This window comes from Denticeps clupeoides, chromosome 1, assembly GCF_900700375.1.
Source record: "Denticeps clupeoides chromosome 1, fDenClu1.1, whole genome shotgun sequence".
In the NCBI taxonomy this organism is placed as follows: Eukaryota; Metazoa; Chordata; class Actinopteri; order Clupeiformes; family Denticipitidae; genus Denticeps; species Denticeps clupeoides.
In genome coordinates this window covers 40580366-40599591 of record NC_041707.1, presented here as the reverse complement: position 1 = coordinate 40599591, position 19226 = coordinate 40580366, and the positions used below count along the sequence as shown (strand labels likewise).

General features: G+C 42.4%; 2 protein-coding genes across 3 annotated transcripts; both read left to right on the top strand.

Moving 5' to 3' along the window:
* Nucleotides 1-3036: 3036 nt before the first annotated feature.
* LOC114793626 (low affinity immunoglobulin gamma Fc region receptor II-like) lies at nt 3037-12306 on the top strand. Its single transcript, XM_028985673.1, has 13 exons — nt 3037-3315; nt 3918-3953; nt 4158-4439; nt 5247-5528; nt 6225-6494; nt 8117-8191; nt 10365-10457; nt 10573-10597; nt 10683-10750; nt 10839-10922; nt 11060-11116; nt 11236-11308; nt 11442-12306. The coding sequence occupies exons 1-12, from the start codon at nt 3285-3287 to the stop codon at nt 11301-11303; spliced, it is 1371 nt and encodes a 456-aa protein (XP_028841506.1). The 5' UTR covers nt 3037-3284; the 3' UTR covers nt 11304-11308; nt 11442-12306.
* A 2683-nt stretch (nt 12307-14989) lies between these two features.
* LOC114793718 (SLAM family member 5) lies at nt 14990-17862 on the top strand. Of its 2 annotated transcripts, XM_028985836.1 has the most exons (7): nt 14990-15269; nt 15396-15572; nt 15809-16126; nt 16214-16582; nt 16653-16717; nt 17258-17335; nt 17590-17862. In XM_028985836.1, the coding sequence occupies exons 1-7, from the start codon at nt 15224-15226 to the stop codon at nt 17674-17676; spliced, it is 1140 nt and encodes a 379-aa protein (XP_028841669.1). In that variant the 5' UTR covers nt 14990-15223; the 3' UTR covers nt 17677-17862. The 2 variants fall into 2 exon arrangements, with proteins under 2 accessions (XP_028841669.1, XP_028841679.1); XM_028985846.1 differs by lacking the exon at nt 14990-15269 and having other exon boundaries at nt 15457-15614.
* The last annotated feature ends 1364 nt before the right edge of the window (nt 17863-19226 follow it).

The following is a 19226-nucleotide window of genomic DNA, read 5'->3' as shown; positions in this document are numbered from 1 at the left end:
ACTGCGCCGCTGTTTATTTGTATTTCTTTATTGTTTGTATTAATAAAACCCCGTTCCCAGCATGTCAAACCTCTGCGCTTCCTTCCCCCGTAAGTCCGTAGTCGTGACATTACATTTAATAATTCCCAGTCAACGTTGTGATTGCCGTTGTGTCCTGAACTGATTTTAATATAACAGCATTTAATAATGTACATTTGAGATAGTCTGCAATGCATGTCCTGCCCTGTCCATTTAGCAACAACCTGTGAATCAAGAAAAACCTGATTCACTGTATGAGTGATTATTTCTACAGCTCTACCTATACCTGTACTGACTGAAGATCCACCGAGTCCTGTGTTCACTGGAGAGTCTAGTGGTTGGAGATAAAGGTAGCTCTAAGACTCCAGTGTCTCAGTCTGGAGACACACTGACCATCAGAGCAGCCGCTGAGTCTGACCAGGACCAGTACTGGTGTCAGGAAGAGAGAGACACCAGATCCACATCCTCACAGCTCAGTGAACCAGTAAAAAAATCCTCATACCACTTTTGCCACCTCAGCATTTACATTCAGGGCATGCGTCATGCCAATGCATGCTAGCTCATCAAAATAAGGCCTTTATCAGAAGCACATGAATACGCAATTTTTTTGTTGTGCAGGTTTGAGCTTAAACGGTGCTGACATGTGAGTGATTTTTCTTTATGTAAGAAAATGGCACAAGAATGTATCTGTCACAGAACAACCTCCTGGATCCTAACTAGTCTGGCTTCAGAACAGGTCATTCTACTGAGACTGCCCTTCTGGCTGTTACTGAGAAGATACATGCGGCCAGATTGGCCAAACTGTTGTCTGTACTTATTCTCATTAACGATGAGAGGCATACAAAGCAGTGCATTCCACCATTAATTGTGGTCAGAAAACCCCTGCAGATCACCAAAGTGCCGTCAGTAACTCATACTGTATATAGGACCAAGGGGAAGAACTTCAACTCCACATTGAGTTTACCAGGAGCAGTGAGCGGTGGGCGGATGTGCTCCATGCCATGTACTGTAAGTTACCCTATGACATACTTCAAGAGTTTGTCACCACTGCAGCATACAGTTTTAGCTGCCCCATCCTCTTCTGCTGATACCAGCTCAGTGACAATGTAGCTGGACAGTGAAGATGAAGACGGTTGACTTGATAATCTGTGAATAATCGAAACGGAAATCAAAGAATGCCAGATGAAACACTGTTCAGCTAACCAGCCAAGAAGAACCACCTTCGTGAGAGATGTCTAGCAACACGCACATACAAGTTTAATTGCTAGCTCGAATAGTTTTTCATAACTGTTAATTTACTGATATTTGTTAACATGTATAATTATTGGTAATGTAGGTAGCAATAGATTCCAATAGAGCTATAATTGTTGACACTTTCACAGATGTGTTGATTTCACAAGTTAAAAAGAGTAAGTACACAAGCTGCGATTGTTTAAAAGAATGTAACTGTTTATTATCAGTCTTATATTTAAAAGTTAAAAATCAAAAAGTTTTTGTATCACTTTTACAAATAGTCAACTATATTTTTATACAAATCTAAATGGACATATTTCAAATGAAGTTTTTGCTGATATGGCCAGTTAATTTGAGAAAACATTAATTATTTTGTAAACTTTGTATATTTCGTATGACATAATCACGCAAAGTAATCTGGATGTAATGTTTTAACATAATATAATACACGGCGCCTCTGAGAGTAGAGGCATGATGGGCTTACGCTTGTCAGATACTACGTGGTGACGTAACCGTTATGCAAATCAGCGCGTGACGTCATCTGATGACATTTAGCTACTTTTCATTGGAAATAGTTGACAACACTGCTGCGTGCTCAGACCTTTTCTGTGCCACACTGGGTTTGGGAAAAGTGAATAAATCTGGTTTGGGACCAAAATTCATTTTCACGATACAGGATATTGCCCATTTACAAGCAGATGAGATCGGCAGTGATGGAGGAGGAGTGTTTCTAATTGAGTTAGACAGAGCTCACTTCATGTTTCTTCAGGGGAGCCCGGTGTGAGACGCTCTGCACCCACCACCCACGTTTTGTTTGTTTCAGTAAAGCGTCAGTTGCATCCAAGTTCCGTGTCCTGCCTCTACTATACGATCACGACACAGAGTACTTGGAAAAGACCGGTCCAGAGACAACGGGTTACACAGGCATATAGCTTGCTCCTGCTTAACAACAGTTTAAATATAGCAAACAGATAAAGTTTTATTTTATTTTTTTGTGATGTTGGGTATATCAGGTATGTCACTTGACCTCCTTCTAATTATGAAGTCAGACTCAAATAAGAAGTCTCCTCACAGTCCCCTGACTTCAACATCATTTGTGGGTAGATCATAAAAGAGATGACGCAACATCGAATGCTAAAAAATAAAAAATGCTAAAAAGTAGGAACTGAGAAACCTTTAGCTGGCTATAAAAAGCATTTAAAGTTATTACGAAATGCTAACCAAACTTGCGTCAGGTTCTTTATGTGTAAATAGTGGGAATAAAAATCTTGCTTAAATGTTGAAGAAACATGTCCTGTTAACCTTTAACCAACAGGGATTAAAAACTCAAAATAAGATCTTGTTAATGATGTGCTAATGAAACTTTTCATCTGTATAAAGCTGGTGAAGTCATGCAACTGTTCCAAACTGTATTCCATTACGTCACCATGTTTCGAAACATTCCAGTAATTTTGGTTCAGATTACAATTATGCTAAAATACAATTGAAAACATGCTAATCACATAATGTTGTTTCCAAAATACAACAATAAATAATAGAATAACACTACTGTTCATTAGCACAAAAATGAAAATTAATTTAGAATTTAGAGGTTTTTTTTTTACATGATTAACAATGTGGATTTTTTTGCTCATGCAAAGTTTAGGAAAGACTTGTCTGATTTCCATAGTCACAAAATCCTCCTCTGTGTGTGTTTTTTGGTGTGGGCTGGTACTAGCTTAACCAGATGACCACAAAGACCCAGGTTCAAACCCCACCTACCACCATTGTGTCCCTCAGCAAAACACTTAACCCTGAGTGTCTCCAGGGGGATCAAATTGTCTTTTCCTCACTACACCAGTCACTATAACTAACATTTTATAGACTGGTGGCAAACCGTTTCATAACACTGTTGGCTATTTCCTGAAAAGGGGGAAGTGAAACACATCATGATCATCATCATCATCATCAGATCTGTTCATCTCCTGCTTTTCTTTTCTCTGACTCACACTTGAACGTTTTCTTGAGGAAGATTCAATCAGTAAGAGGACAGCATGGAGCTCAATATACTACACCTGCTGCTGTGTGAGTACTGCCTGTGTGTGTGTGTGTGTGTGTGTGTGTGTTCGTTTCTAATTACAGTTACAGAGACACCATTTTTAAAACTGAGGGTCAGCAGGTCAGAATTGGTCAAATGATGATGACTGAGGTACGACGAAGACTGAAAAAGTGAATTAAAGAATCAAGTGCAGCTAGAGACCGAGCTGCATTAGAGAGGACTGGAGAAGAACGGAGATGAAATGATGAAATGGCCTTTTGTTCCGTATGATCTCACGTGAAGAACATGATGAGCAGCAGAATTAACAGCATGTTTCTTCATGAAGCACGTTGTGGAGGTTAAATGGAACCTGAAGAAAAGTGGATTCTCTCTCCCATCATTTAGCTGCATGAGACGAATATCTGAGAGTTTGAAAAAGTGCAGGAATATCATCATAACCATCATCTTCTTCTCACAGTGTCTCCTCGAAATGGAGGAACAATATTCATGTCTATAAACGGTCACCAGGCCGCCTCCCCCCACTGTCATTAGTGAACGATGTCGTCCCTCGACACGACACTCACACATCAGCAGCTTTATGGACTGATGGCTTTAGGTTGATTAAAGTCTCTCTTTCTCTGGGTTTCAGTGCTGACTTCAGTCGTCCACTCTGCACTTTCACAAGGTGAGAGATTTAAACTCCGATGTTCCTGCTGACGTTCTTACATAAATCTACATTTCTGTCCCTCATCTTCATCTACATTCATTTCTTCAACACAAGTATTCACTATGAGGGAGTCTGTGCTCATAAAAACAATATTTCATGTCGTATCAGCTGCCTGTGTAGGTCATGTTCTGATGAAGTGATGATCTGATGATTTCTCTACAGGGGAGATCAAGACGGTTCTCAGACTAGAACCCAGCAGAACACAGATCTTCCCTGGAGATTCTGTCACTTTAATATGTGACACAGAACCAAAGAGTGAACATGCACCGTGGTACAAGTTTTATAAGAAGCCGGAACATCAAGATCAAGTTCAGGACCTTACATTTTGGATTAAGGAGAATAATTATAACATCCCTACTGTAAAAAAATCAGACAGTGGATCCTACTGGTGTAAGAGAGATGATATTGATACTGAAAGTGATCGACTTCATGTGATTGTGTCAGGTCAGTATTTTATTGCTTTTTTGTACTAATATTGTGTAATTATATGTATTTTATTGTTGGTCATAGTGACACTCAGGAGATCCTATGAACAGTTTAAAGCAGGGATGGTCAAGTTCAGGACCTGAAAAGTACAGGAGAGGTTTTCTGCAGATCATTAAAGACGCGTTCCTCGTTCTGTCTGGAGACATAAGTAAAGTCTTAGGTGGATGAGGAGGTTTGGGGACGCGGGGGGAGGAACATTTGATGGGACGCGTTGGCATGTGAGGAGGGAAAGTGGGGAGAGATGCCACGCCTTTATCATGACGGGCCAGAAGAGGAACGTTGTGGGCTGCGGGGATGACTCGGCCAGCATGTTAGTCTTTGGGGGACGTTCAGGAGAGTTGGTCAGAATCCAGGCGTGGGACATATGCAAGGAAACACGGGCGATGGTACCGGCGTGGCCAATCCGAAGAGGAGGTCTGAAACAGGCGGAAATAGGTTCAGCAAACAGGCGAGCAGCAACACTGGGAAATAAACCACGAGTGATGAGCGGGCGTCGTTTTCAAGATGGCGGCCGGCCTTTATAACCCTCCTTGACCCCGGCCTCCTCTACTTCAGCGTAGCGGTTTCCAAGAGCGACGGTGGCACGAGAACCGTGATGTTGTTACATAAATCTACATTTCTGTCCCTCATCTTCATCTACATTCATTTCTTCAACACAAGAATTCACTATGAGGGAGTCTGTGCTCATAAAAACAATATTTCATGTCGTATCAGCTGCCTGTGTAGGTCATGTTCTGATGAAGTGATGATCTGATGTTTTTACAGGGGAGATCAAGACGGTTCTCAGACTAGAACCCAGCAGAACACAGATCTTCCCTGGAGATTCTGTCACTTTAATATGTGACACAGAACCAAAGACACAACCTGCAGTGTGGTACAAGTTTTATAAGAAGCCGGAACATAAAGATCAAGATCAGGACCTTACAGGTTGGATTAAGGAGAATAATTATAACATCACTACTGTAGAAAAATCAGACAGTGGATCCTACTGGTGTGAGAGATATGGTATTGATACTGAAGGTGATCGACTTCATCTGATTGTGTCAGGTTTGTATTTTATTGCTGATTTGTACTAATAAAGTGTAATTATATGTATTTTATTGTTGGTCATAGTGACACTCAGGAGATCCTATGAACAGTTTAAAGCAGGGATGGTCAAGTTCAGGACCTGAAAAGGAGAGGTTTTCTGCAGCTCATTAAAGATGTGTTCCTCGTTCAGGACCATGAATAGGACCTTGTTAGGTCATTAACAGTGTCATTAACGTCACATGTTCAGATGTCTAGTGACGCGTCTCATTTTCTTATGATGGGAAGCTGAAGAAGCTCCTTTTCCTGAAGAAGTCCTGTTCTCATTATGGCAGGATAATAGGATACAGTACAGAGCAGACAGGTGAACATGGCTGCAGCTCAAACATCTCCAGTAGCTCAAATATGATATTTTAACATGAAATCTGCAGTTAACTCACTCTGATGAAGGTTTGGTTTGGATGTTGGATGACCTCTCCTTCAACCAGTAATAAACGTTTCTAGAACCATGTATAGGAGTCTTTATTTATTTCTGGAAAGTTCAACTTTAAATCCGCACCAGACCTCCATGGATCAGGTACTCCACCCGTTATCTAATATATTTATCATAACCTGACCTACCATGTTCAGTTGAAATATTGTCTTGGTTTTTGCTACTGCATCAGTTTGTATGTATTTATATCTGCTCTCATATCAGAGTTTCCTGTTTCTCCGCAGAACTTCCTGTACCCACAGTGACTCTAGTGTCTCCACAGAGACCTTTCTACTCTGGAGATACGGTCACTCTGAGTTGTGATATAACACCTCAGTACACAGACTGGGAACTGTACTTCTGGTACAGAGACAGGACTTGTATTACCAGTAAGACCAGTAGGACCATCAGCATCTCGCTACCTGATGAGGCTGGTCAGTATGGTTGTAGTGGAAGAAGAGCAGGTCGTCCCAAGATGAGCTACACCAGCTCCACTTTCACAGTTTCTTACCAGGGTAAATACTCATCTGTACAGGGAGTGCAGAATTATTAGGCAAGTTGTATTTTTGAGGAATAATTTTATTATTGAACAACAACCATGTTCTCAATGAACCAAAAAAACTCATTAATATCAAAGCTGAATGTTTTTGGAAGTAGTTTTTAGTTTGTTTTTATTTTTAGCTATTTTAGGGGGATATCTGTGTGTGCAGGTGACTATTACTGTGCATAATTATTAGGCAACTTTACAAAAAACAAATATATACCCATTTCAATTATTTATTTTTACCAGTGAAACCAATATAACATCTCCACATTCACAAATATACATTTCTGACATTCAAAAACAAAACAAAAACAAATCGGCGACCAATATAGCCACCTTTCTTTGCAAGGACACTCAAAAGCCTGCCATCCATGGATTCTGTCAGTGATTTGATCTGTTCACCATCAACACTGCGTGCAGCAGCAAACACAGCCTCCCAGACACTGTTCAGAGAGGTGTACTGTTTTCCCTCCTTGTAAATCTCACATTTGATGATGGACCACAGGTTCTCAATGGGGTTCAGATCAGGTGAACAAGGAGGCCATGTCATTAGTTTTTCTTCTTTTATACCCTTTCTTGCCAGCCACGCTGTGGAGTACTTGGACGCGTGTGATGGAGCATTGTCCTGCATGAAAATCATGTTTTTCTTGAAGGATGCAGACTTCTTCCTGTACCAGAAACTGCCAGTAGGATTGGGAGTTGAGCTTGACTCCATCCTCAACCCGAAAAGGCCCCACAAGCTCATCTTTGATGATACCAGCCCAAACCAGTACTCCACCTCCACCTTGCTGGCGTCTGAGTCGGACTGGAGCTCTCTGCCCTTTACCAATCCAGCCACGGGCCCATCAAGACTCACTCTCATTTCATCAGTCCATAAAACCTTAGAAAAATCAGTCTTGAGATATTGGCCCAGTCTTGAGGGTTCAGCTTGTGAGTCTTGTTCAGTGGTGGTCGTCTTTCAGCCTTTCTTACCTTGGCCATGTCTCTGAGTATTGCACACCTTGTGCTTTTGGGCACTCCAGTGATATTGCAGCTCTGAAATATGGCCAAACTGGTGGCAAGTGGCATTTTGGCAGCTGCACGCTTGACTTTTCTCAGTCCATGGGCAGTTATTTTGTGCCTTGGTTTTTCCACACGCTTCTTGCGACCCTGTTGACTATTTTGAATGAAACGCTTGATTGTTCGATGATCACGCTTCAGAAGCTTTGCAATTTTAAGAGTGCTGCATCCCTCTGCAAGATATCTCACTATTTTTGACTTTTCTGAGCCTGTCAAGTCCTTCTTTTGACCCATTTTGCCAAAGGAAAGGAAGTTGCCTAATAATTATGCACACCTGATATAGGGTGTTGATGTCATTAGACCACACCCCTTCTCATGACAGAGATGCACATCACCTAATATTCTTAATTGGTAGTAGGCTTTCGAGCCTATACAGCTTGGAGTAAGACAACATGCATGAAGAGGATGATGTGGACAAAATACTAATTTGCCTAATAATTCTGCACTCTCTGTATATTGAATTCAATACATATTGTATGAAATATTCAGTTTTCTAATTCAGAGTTAACGTGTGTGTGATGATTATTCCCACAGACCTGCCTACACCAGCACTGACTGTACATCCCCAGATGAGTTCTACCAGCGCCAGTTCCACAGGTTCTGTCCAGGGTAAATATTCTCACACACATTCCATATAAGACGTAAAGCAGATTTGTAAAGTAAAAGGCATTTTCCATGTATGTATAAAATGGCATGAATGTGAATGTCATGTGTTCATTAGAGACATAAAATAAATATCTGAAACAGACACACACCAACACCTGAGGCAGTGGTGGCCTAGCGGTTAAGGACATAGCCCCGTAATCTGAAGGTTGCCGGTTCGAATCCTGATCCGCCACGGTGCCACTGAGGTGCCACTGAGCAAAGCATCGTCCCCACACACTGCTCCCTGGGCGCCTGTCATGGCTGCCCACTGCTCACCAAGGATGATGGGTTAAATGCAGAGGACACATTTCACTGTGTCTGCTGCGCTGCTGTGTATAACAAGTGACAATCACTTCACTTTACTTTTTTTGAGTTACATCATATCGACTTAAAAACCCTGCAAAATATTGATACCAAATTGGTATCAGCGTCGGATCGATACTAGCACAATGGTATAGATAATTTTGCTCTTCTTCTTTCAGTCGTACGCTCGAACTGAAAGTAAACGCGCAGTAAGAAGTTCTGCTCCTCACACATCAACGTGACTCTGCTGCACTGGGTTTTGTGTTTTGTGATTGTTTCAGATTCGATTATCATGTTAAAATAAAGATATTTTGGTAATTCGGAGTGAATGTGTAGTTTAACAGGATCACAGTGGAAAGTAACTATACTACGAGGATCATCTAAAACGATCCAGAGGAACTAAGTCTTCTTCTGGCAGTTAGTAAACTGTGTGAAATATGGCTGTTGAAACGCGCACTGTTACGCTCAGTAGGAATGTGTCATACCACAGATTTCCTCTTCAACACGATGGCAAATAAAATTCAGGTTGATATCGGCGATACCGATTCGTTACTGATATACTTTATACAAAAATTTAATGTGATTGGAAAGTCAAAAAAACTGTAAAAAGTGTCATGCTGCGCCGCAAGATTTTCCAGGGGGGTGGGGTTGGGTGGGTGCTTTTCTTGGGTACTGAGCTGAGAAATAGAATTGAAAAAAATATCATTGTGCAAGTATCCAATACTGATATACAGCAAAAGTGCCGAGAGAGATTATATGAGCCCACTCCAAATCAGAGATAAATTTTACACTTTCAGTGTAAAGTCTGTAAAAGTGACACTAATTTGTGTTAAATGACCGTGACTCCACCCCTTCCCAGGTAACAAGCCCACATAGGTGGTACACAGGTACCAGACAGGTGGTCCATATCAGCCCCATCTTAATATGGACCCCATAACCCAGGTCATTATGCTTTAGAGTCAATAAGATCCAAAGGTGGAACGTCCGTTCTTAATGGAGTATTTTTAAGCACAGATAAAAAGGTGGAGCTCTTGTATATAGAATCATGCTGTAACTAAAACCTCAGTTTGATACATTCATGCACCAAGAGCATTTATGAACTCATCTAAAATGATGAACTATCACCTTAACCTTCTAATTAAGGGTAATTAGCTAGTATTTCCAGTTCAGATCGAAAAGATAAAACTGAAACAGTCTTAAACACTAAAAACAGAAAATCCAGTGAGGTCCATGTTGGTCTTTTACAGGACGGTGGGTAAATCAGGGTAAATCCTGCTCCTCATATGGGTTCAAATTAAGGTGGGGCTGATAGGGACCACCCACATGTTACCTGGGGAGGGGCGGAGTCACCGTAATTTAAATCTAATTAGAGTCAGTTTTACAAATATAATTCTGATACAGATTGAGACAATATAAACTCTCAGAAGCATTAAATTACTCTGGTGGTTTTACCGTGGAACTACAAGAAGTAATGAAACAATCAACAAGAATTATTTCACTTCTTACAGGAAAATGTTCTGAAGTTCTACACGCAGAACAACCAACACACAACTTTAATATAAAGAGAGAAAAGCCAGTGAGGTCCGATTCCAAGTATATGTATAACGTTTTTGTATAAAGTATTGGTATTGGATCAATACTAATCTAAATTTTATTTGGTATCTGATTGGAAAGGAAACCAGTGGTATCACACATCCATACTTCATACATGACGTCCTGTTTAGACTCAGTTCTCCATCAGCGGTGCTGATGTTTTGTTTTTCCTGTTGGTCACTTATATATAAATTTTATCTTTTGTTTTATTTCTCTCTCTCTCTCTCTGTTTGATTCTCAGACCTCCAACAAATAGGCATCTGGGCGAGTGTCGCTGCTGCACTTTTTCTTGCTATTCTAGGGATTCTGCTCTGCATTTTTATAAAGACCAGAGGTGAGAGACCAGCAGGAAATTGATGATCTGATGCGTACTTTATATTGTGGGTTTAACAATCCTGCCGTTCAGTCAGAAATTGTAGTGCAAAGACTTGTTTCTCGTCTTTTTGCAGGTTCACAGTCAAATTCAGTAGATTCGTAAGTCACTTGGTGTTTTCACGATCACTGTAGTCAAGTTGCATGTGATCTCCGTATTAAAGCAGGTACCTCTGTCTCACTCTAGAGGACAGAAAAAGCCAGGAGATCAAGGACCAAAGCAGGACCAGAACCTCAGTGGAGGAAACGAAGGAGGTTTGTCCCACAGCACACGGTTTCAGACCAGATCTTCAGTGTTTTTATCAGATGACTTAATAAACAATGAGGACATCTTCTTCTCTAGTTGGAGAGGGTGAAACAGATGATGTAACATATTCAAGCATTGATGTGCAGAAGAAGAACAGAAGCCAGAAGGTGATGAGAGCAGGTACTATCATGGATCTTTTTTACTGCACCATAACCCCCCCACAGTCTGGTTTCCATCAACTGGCTTGTACCTGAAATTCATGATGTTGGTGACTGTATAGAGATGACTGTTAATGCTTGTTGACCTGTTGTCTCTAGAAGAGGCTGAATCCAACAACGTAACTTATGTTCAGCTCAACATTAAAAGCAAGAAAAGTAAGAATCTCCAAAGTCCTCATTTTGTATTTAGGGGAAACATTTTCCTTTTTATAGTCTTATTAAGTTAAGTCTTTTTATTAAGTCTAATTGATAAAAAGTGTTGGTTTCAACTTCAGGAAAGGCAGAAGAACAGAAGGAACCTGGAACACATGCTGTGTATTCGGAGCTGAAACTGGAAGACTAGCACAGGTGAGAACTTTCACTCATTGTTCCTCTGCATGTTCATTTTGATGGAGCTACGTGAAGGTTCTTCACATTTCTGCCTTTTTTTTATGAATCAGCTCTTTCATTCATTTAATCATGAAACAATTTCATTCTGCAGGTCTCCAAGATGAAAGTGTATTGCAAAGTTTTCATGCTCATTTATATCTACACCCTTTCAGAATCGTGTTAACAAATCTTATAATATTTTAAATGTTAAATTAAATGGTGATGAGTTGCCATTTAAATGTCTGCAGCTTCAATATAATCCATGTTTAAAAAACATAATATTTCATTATGTATTAATTTTTATGATTACAATGTTTTATGTTTTGTATTTAGACTTTAAAAAACGTATTTTAAGAGATCAGTCATTGTAGATTTGTGATATTTGAAAACATTTTTGTATCTTGTAGTTTAAAATTTTTCTGCATGTATATGATATTTTGTAATTAATGGCCTGAAAGGCTTGTTCTTCAGATGTGAGTCTGAAACAAGCCACATGGTGGCACAGCAGGTAGCATCTTGGCCTCTTGGCTTGAACCTTGTATATTTGGGGTTTGCATGGTCTTCTCGTGTTGTGTCCAGCCGTGTCCACAAGGTGGATTGGTGACTCTGAGCTGTCTGTTGGACTAAGAGGTTATGGGCACCATGGACGAAATTGGTAATGTGACTGACCTTTTGAAGAATCAGCCAGTTTACTTCCCCTGCAAAGAAATGCGCATCAGTGCATAAGATAGTTTCATACGATCAATGTATTTTTTTTATTGTTGTGTCTAAAAAGTTATGGACAATTTTGGAAACTTTTTACAGACGATTTAGTGCTTTGGTGAGATACACTACATATCTAGCATGTTGTTGGCTGAAAAATGCTCACAAAGAGTGTCCAATTTTCATTATAATTTCTTGAATTTCACACTAAGGCACCTTTCGCTAACGAAATCCTGTTGTGCAGTGATGTAAAAATAAAATTATGTAAAAAAAGGCTTCACAGTTTGTTTCTTACCATGCCAACACCCGATTCATATCAGAAAACCACTTTGCACAAAATCACTTTGCACAAAATGACTCTGCGCTTTTTAGGTCCTTACTGCTCTTTCTTTATGGCTCTTTCTTCTTTCTCTAAACATTGTAAAAACTGTAACTCATTTGCACACCTTCACCCTACCAGTTACACATATTTTATGTTAAAGACGTAAAAGTGTAATACTTGGTTATGTTTGCAATATTTGCATATTGGTTCACTGTTTACTTGCAACATTTGCAATACTGTGGTCTGTAGCAGTCGCAGAAAGCATTTCACTGCACATCATACTGTGTATGACTGTGTATGTGACAAATAAAATTTGAATTTGAATTTGAATTTGAAAAATCTGAATCAGAACACGTTTTTCCTTGGGTCTCCGGAGGCTGAAGGACATGGACAGAGCAGTGAAAGAGTCCATGTGTCCATTTATCATCAGCAGATGATAATGTTGACGTGTTGGATGAAAACAATGTATATGTCATGATCCGGTCTGGAAGGGGTTACTCCGGGATCCGGACCAGAGTTTCACGTTTGTCCTCTGTAATGTTTCCTGATCGTGTTCACCTGTGTCTGATCTTATAAAGCTGCCCTGTTCGTGTCTGTTCACTGTCGGGTCATTGTTACATGTTCCATGTTCACCTGTTCCCGGCTGTCTCCCCTGTCCTGTTCATCACTTATTAAACCCATTGTGCGAATGCGTCCTCCTTCATCGTCAAGTTTTGTCCTCTTCTCAGTTCACTTGCCTCGCCATGCCAAACAGCCGTGACAGCATAGAGTAGAAGAAGATTAATGCAAAAGAAAAAAAGAACTGGACTCCCAAACAAGGCATATAAAGCCACAGACAGCAATGTGTCTCGGTCTGGGTCCCATGAAATGCTGTGAACTACCTTTTGAATGCTTTAAGTGTGCATTTATTATGAAAAAGTAATAGGAACATTAATGAAACGAATCACCTTCAGCTGCACCGCAGCCACCCCCGTCAGCCGTGGGGTGGCCATGCCAGAAGGTCCCTCAGACACCGACATCCAGATCTGACCAGGATCGGTAGGATGTGCTGCACTGCTGTGTGTTGGTTGGTTATCGACATGAGATTTAATACTGATGCACTCAACTCATCTATCCATTCATATATTGGCTGCAAACCCTACAATACATTAAACTAAACTGTACTAACTTAAACTAAATCCTAATTACTGTACAGACTATAAAAGAAAAGTAAAACTTTCTGTACACAGAACAAGGACAAACAGGACAACATCATGTAAGATGCTTGTAGGTGGATATGTTGGATATTTCAAACAGGAAAGTAAAACTTCAGACAAGCAGTGAAATTGACAATATCAGGATGATCATGTGTGGATGAGGCTGAAATTCCTCGTTTTCAATGGCAGTTCAGCATAAACCAACTATTTCTTTTATTGAATGCCCTGTAGATACTCAGGAACGTGCTGCAGGAAACTTGCGACAGCGACATGTTCACACTGATAAACTGATTAGTGGCTCTGCTTGAACGTTTGCTGAACGTTGCTCATAAAGTAACATTTCTCTGCATCCCCAAACAGCTCCTAACATGACTTCAATTTTAAATGGCATTTGCAATTCGCTCAATTTCACCACATTTTCACAACGTTTGCAATCATCGGTTACCAGGGTAGCGAGCCCAAATTTTTATTCGGTTTATCGGCATGACAGTGAAACGGCGCACATAAAAAACCAAGGTTCGAGCGTCTGATAAGTATGGGAAAAGTCCAGTGCTGTATTGGTTTATTACGGCGGTCTATATACAACGTGAGGAGCCACAGACGTGACAAAAGGTCAATATCTTGCACCATAACTGCGTCCCCAGATCCGAATGCGTTACACTTTCACACATTTACATTTACAGCATTTACCAGACGTCCTTATCCAGAGCGACTTACAATCAGTAGTTACAGGGACAGTCCCCCCCCGGAGACACTAAGTGTCCTGCTCAGGGACACGATGGTAGTAAGTGGGATTTGAACCTGGGTCTTCTGGTTCATAGGCGAGTGTCTCGCCCACTACCCTGGTACACACCACACATGTACACACACATATTTCCCCGTGAAGAGGGAATTTTCCGTCTCGTTTCGTGTGCAGATCTGAGAGGACGTGCAGGAGTGTATCTGGCTAGTAGTGTGTTGGTGTAAGAGGGAGAACTTCCATTTACAGCCCTGTAGGCAACATCAAGGATTTAAAGTGGATGTGAGCAGCTACCTGCTGTATGAACAGTGGACCTGCAGCAGGGCCAGTGTCCTGCATGTCCTGCATGTCCTTTATCACGCGGCACTTGGTCAGTGTGGCATTGTGATGTACAAAGATAGAAGCGTCGCTGAGGGTTAGTCGACCCTAACCAAGCCGACCGCTGGTCAGTTTTCAAGCCTCGGTCAAGTTGATGAGACCGCGGGGTCATTTCCAGACGCCATGAAGCACTCTGTGATAGGGTCACCCGAATACGAAACGAGACCTCACGCCGCCTGGCTTCTGTGTGAAGGAGGGTGGGCGTATCTGTGTGGCTCGAACCTCGCTGTGGTGCGAAGTGCATTTCTGCCGTCATGGGCCACAGGAAGTCAACACCACAGACCCTCAAAGGGCCCGAGACCAAACGAGAAAGAGCCGCCGAGAACATGCATCTCCATTTCCTCCTGAAGCGAGCAGTTCCAGAGCATCAGCACCCGGAGGCCGAAAATAGCGAAGGCGTCTGAGTCATTTCCCTGTGAAAGGGCTGGTCAGCCTTTCACTTCAGCTTTTCTTGCTTCTCGCAGTTGTGCACAAAAGCCTGGAAGATGCTGCTTCTGCTCGGAATGGCCTGGAATGTCCACGCGGCTCAGCGTTTTAGCCCAGACTGAGCCACGCTCATGGTCGCAGGCGTGCATTTGGTGGGCCCGACGCCCGCAGGTTTAGGTACGGTGACCTTGCGGTGACATGCCATCTCTGCTTCTCGCAGTGGGAGGGCTCTCAGTAACGGCGAAAAGCCCCAACGCCGCCAGGCGCCCCGAGACGCTTTTTTAATTTGCTCGTTTCTCACAGATGCATCGGCCCAGCCCCGGCAGGGCAGAAAGGAAGTGACTTTTATCCTCCGTCAGCACGTTGGCGAGTCAGCTGTCAGAAGACGTTGTCTTCAACCGCCAGCAGAAATGTGGCATCGTATCTGGACGCCAGCTTCCGTCGACCCGAACTTGGTGCTTTTGCTGCTTCTCCTGCACGGTAGGACCTCAGAATGTTGTGTTGAGACGTCCTGATGGACAGGTTGGTCTGCCCCATAAGAACCGGAAAAAGCTCATTTATATAGTTTCTGTTTGCACCTTATGAGTTATGAATTGTCGGTGATATTTCGTTTAATCCCACGCATATAAACGGCCTTTTGAGGGGTCACGTGTCATTAGTTCCGCGATGGTGAGCGGCGGTGAAGAGCAACTGTACCCGTGTTTGGTGTGTTGCAGGTCGGGCTGTTCAAGGGGCCGCAGCCGATGAGACGGTGAATGCAGCCCTGGGTGGATCAGTAGCGTTGCATTATGGGTCTCCGGCACCAGTGGGCACCAGTTCTTTTACATGGAAATTCAGAGACGAATTGATTGCGGAATGCTCCACTTCAGGAAAACCGAAAGTGTATGAAAAGTTTAGGAGTCGACTAGCGATGGACAATGCTAGCATGAGCGTGAATATAAGTGACCTGAGGCACCAGGACGCCGGACTGTATACTATAGTTGTAGAAGGGGAAAGGCAACTTCCATCGAAGACAATCAAGCTGAATGTGCTGGGTATGTAAACTTCTCTTCTACAAATCACCACAAAACACAAAAAACACCACAATTCAGAACCTCGATCCATTTCTTTCTTTCCGGAAGACCCTATTCAGAGAGTGGAAATAACCCACAGCATCACCTGGGATCAGGTGTCCAACAGCTGCTCGGTACATCTGCTGTGCAGCGCCTCGCCCGACCAAAGCAGCACCTTCAACTGGACCGGGGTCCACACGGCCACCTCGGCCTGGCTGAACGTCACCCTCTGGCCCGCGGAGGACGCCGCCACCTTCAGCTGCACCGCGGCCAACCCCGTCAGCCGTGGGGCGGCCACGCAGACGGTGGAGTGCAACGCGTCCGCCGATCCGGACTGGTACCTGTACCACGTGGCCCTCCCAGCAGGCGGCGGCGGCGGTGCCCTCGTAGTCATCATCGCCGTCGTCGTCTCCGTGCGCCGTTTCCGGTCACGTCGAGGTCCGAACCTGCATCACAGCCCTATCATCATACAACGCATTCGTCATCAAATAAATGTTCCTTTTCGCAGCGGCCGGTTCCGCCCCCGACACCCTGTACGCTGATGTGAACCCAGCCACCATGACCACGCATGAGGTGAGACAGCCCTGGCACACTGGCACAATGTGAATGGCATTCAGAGAAACGAGGTTGCAAGCTTGAATACCCAGAATACCTCATTAAAAAGAGCACCTACTTTCCCTTCTTTTTTCACGCTTTAAAAAGCAGTTCTAGGCATTCAGCAGATAAATGCTGCCATTTTTGTCATGCAGGATGCCCAGGTGCACAACTTTGTAACTTTATTTTTGAAGCTTGCTCACAAGTTTTAAAAAACGAGAAGCTGCCGTAAAACGCACGGTTAATTTCTGTAAAAGATTTTTACAGTGTAGTACAGCGTTTCATACTTTTTTATTTTCCGTGTTTCTCTTTTTTTTAAATTATTCAGCTGAACGTCTGACTACTGCACCTAGGAATGAATATCAAAGTAGTAATAAATACATTAAAGTTACCCAGGGACCGTGCTGGTCAGAGATGTTGACCCTTGTTTAACAGGATTTGTGCCGTAACTACCTGAGATATTCGGATCTGGCCAATGTCCCGTTCAGCCCCATGAAATCATTTTTCACCACTTTGCAGAAAAGACTGGAGAGTATCAGTAACAGCATGTCGATTTACGAGACCGTGAATGATCAAGTTCATCCCACAAAACCGAAGGTAGTGTATTTTACCTGAACCCCAACACATATGATCTTATGATCTGATGACACATTAGGAGACTTGACTGTAACAAAATTCAGCATTTCAGCATAAGTAATTAAAAATGTGTGGTTTCTTTATTCACGTTTTTCTTTCCCCCTGAACCTCCATTTTATCCTCAGCCACTGTAGGAAAGACTCCTTGTAAATAGTTCACAACAGTTCCAGCAAGAAAAGCAAGAAAAGTTCACTTTTTATTTTTCCTCTGCACAGCCCCAGACTCTCTACGATAAGGTGAACTTCGTTCGAAAGACAGAAGTCAACTCCACCTACTCGTCTTCTTACCAGGAAGTGCTGTGACCACAAGAGCCACGCTGGTGGCAGTGTTGGCAGGGGTGGCAGGCTCCTTCCATTCTCGGACGCATTCCAGCCACAAAAAATTAAAAAATAAAAAAATCAATAAATTGACAAATTAATGTAAATACTTTATCTATATATTTACCACTGTGTTTCTGTGATACTGTTTAAATAAAACATTCAGGAAAACTGTAGTTCTTAGCTTTCTAACATCCTAGTACCATTAGATAAGGTGACAGTAGCCTAGTGGGTAACACACTCGCCAGAAGACCCAGGTTCAAATCCTGCTTTCTACCATTGTGTCCCTGAGCAAGACACTTAACCCTAAGTTGCTCCAGGGGGACTGTCCCTGTAACTACTGATTGTAAGTCGCTCTGGATAAGGGTGTCTGATAAATGCCATAAATGTAAATGTAAATTAGAAAAAAAACACACGAAACAATCCCGGGATAATACTGACGTATTGCTCCTTATCTGCGGAGAATGGAATTAAAATCAACATTGTTCGTAGAGCCATATTCTCCCAAATAAGCCTGAGCACGCTGGCCACGTACTCTAATGTACAACATTGGAATTTTCCGTGTTTGGTGTAGGTTTTTGTGTAATTATTTGTAATGTACAAGACAGGAGGCAGGAGCAGTGGTGGCCTAGCGGTTAAGGAAGTAACCCTCTAATCAGAAGGTTGCCAGTTCGAAGCCACTAAGGTGCTGCTGTCCCCACACACTGCGACTGGGGCGCCTGTCGAGGTGCCCACTGCTCACCAAGGGTGATGGTTCAATACAGGGGACATGTGATGGGAGCTGCATGGGAGGAAGAAAGAAAAAAACGGATGAATTATGAAGTATCTGAATTCCAGTTGGTTGTTTAAGAGCCTGGAGGTAAAAGGGGCTGAATCTTCCTACCTCAAAGTCAGAGACAGCTTGTGGGTTTCCTGCTTGTCTTCTGAGTTCATGAGCAGCACGGTATACGCTAAATCGTCCCCTTACACCAGACCACTTATCTCCGGGTCACCAGTAATAATATCTAGTTTCAGTATTCTGATCGTATAAACGGTCCACCAAGCTCTAGTCAACGTCCAGGTATTCCTTCCAATTGCAAGTTGAACTGAGTTAAATCATTAACACTGCCGAATTTTTATCTGGTGTGAGTTACATTTAACTCTTTTGCACATTTCAGTCCAAGTCCACATGGGTGGTGCACAGGAATGATGGTTATTGTGCTGTATGATGAGGAGTTTTATATTAAAACATCAGCTGACGAATGCTAATGAAAGAAGGTTCATTCACACAAATTCATCAGAATTTTCTTTTTTAAACACTTGTGAGCTGTAGCTCACATAGCAAAATTGGTCTGGCCAAGACCTGGCGAGCAGGGTGCGGTTACACTCGCCCCGGATACCTTTACACACTGCTGGACAGAGGTATCCAGGACTGTGTTCAGAATAAACTTTATAATAAAACTAGAAATTTACAACCTTATCCAGAGCGACTTACAATCAGTAGTGACAGGAACAGTCCCCCCCTGGAGACACTCAGGGTTAAGTGTCCTGCTCAG

Excerpts from the sequence above, each read along its gene's own strand:
- LOC114793718 (XM_028985836.1), top strand. The coding sequence starts at position 15,224 with ATGGTCGCAGGCGTGCATTTGGTGGGCCCGACGCCCGCAGGTTTAG. Across the intron at positions 16,718-17,257 it reads CCACCATGACCACGCATGAG|AAAAGACTGGAGAGTATCAG; the intron begins GTGAGACAGCCC and ends ACCACTTTGCAG. Across the intron at positions 17,336-17,589 it reads TTCATCCCACAAAACCGAAG|CCCCAGACTCTCTACGATAA; the intron begins GTAGTGTATTTT and ends TCCTCTGCACAG.
- LOC114793626 (XM_028985673.1), top strand. The coding sequence starts at position 3,285 with ATGGAGCTCAATATACTACACCTGCTGCTGT. Across the intron at positions 6,495-8,116 it reads TTTCACAGTTTCTTACCAGG|ACCTGCCTACACCAGCACTG; the intron begins GTAAATACTCAT and ends TTATTCCCACAG. Across the intron at positions 10,923-11,059 it reads CCAGAAGGTGATGAGAGCAG|AAGAGGCTGAATCCAACAAC; the intron begins GTACTATCATGG and ends TGTTGTCTCTAG.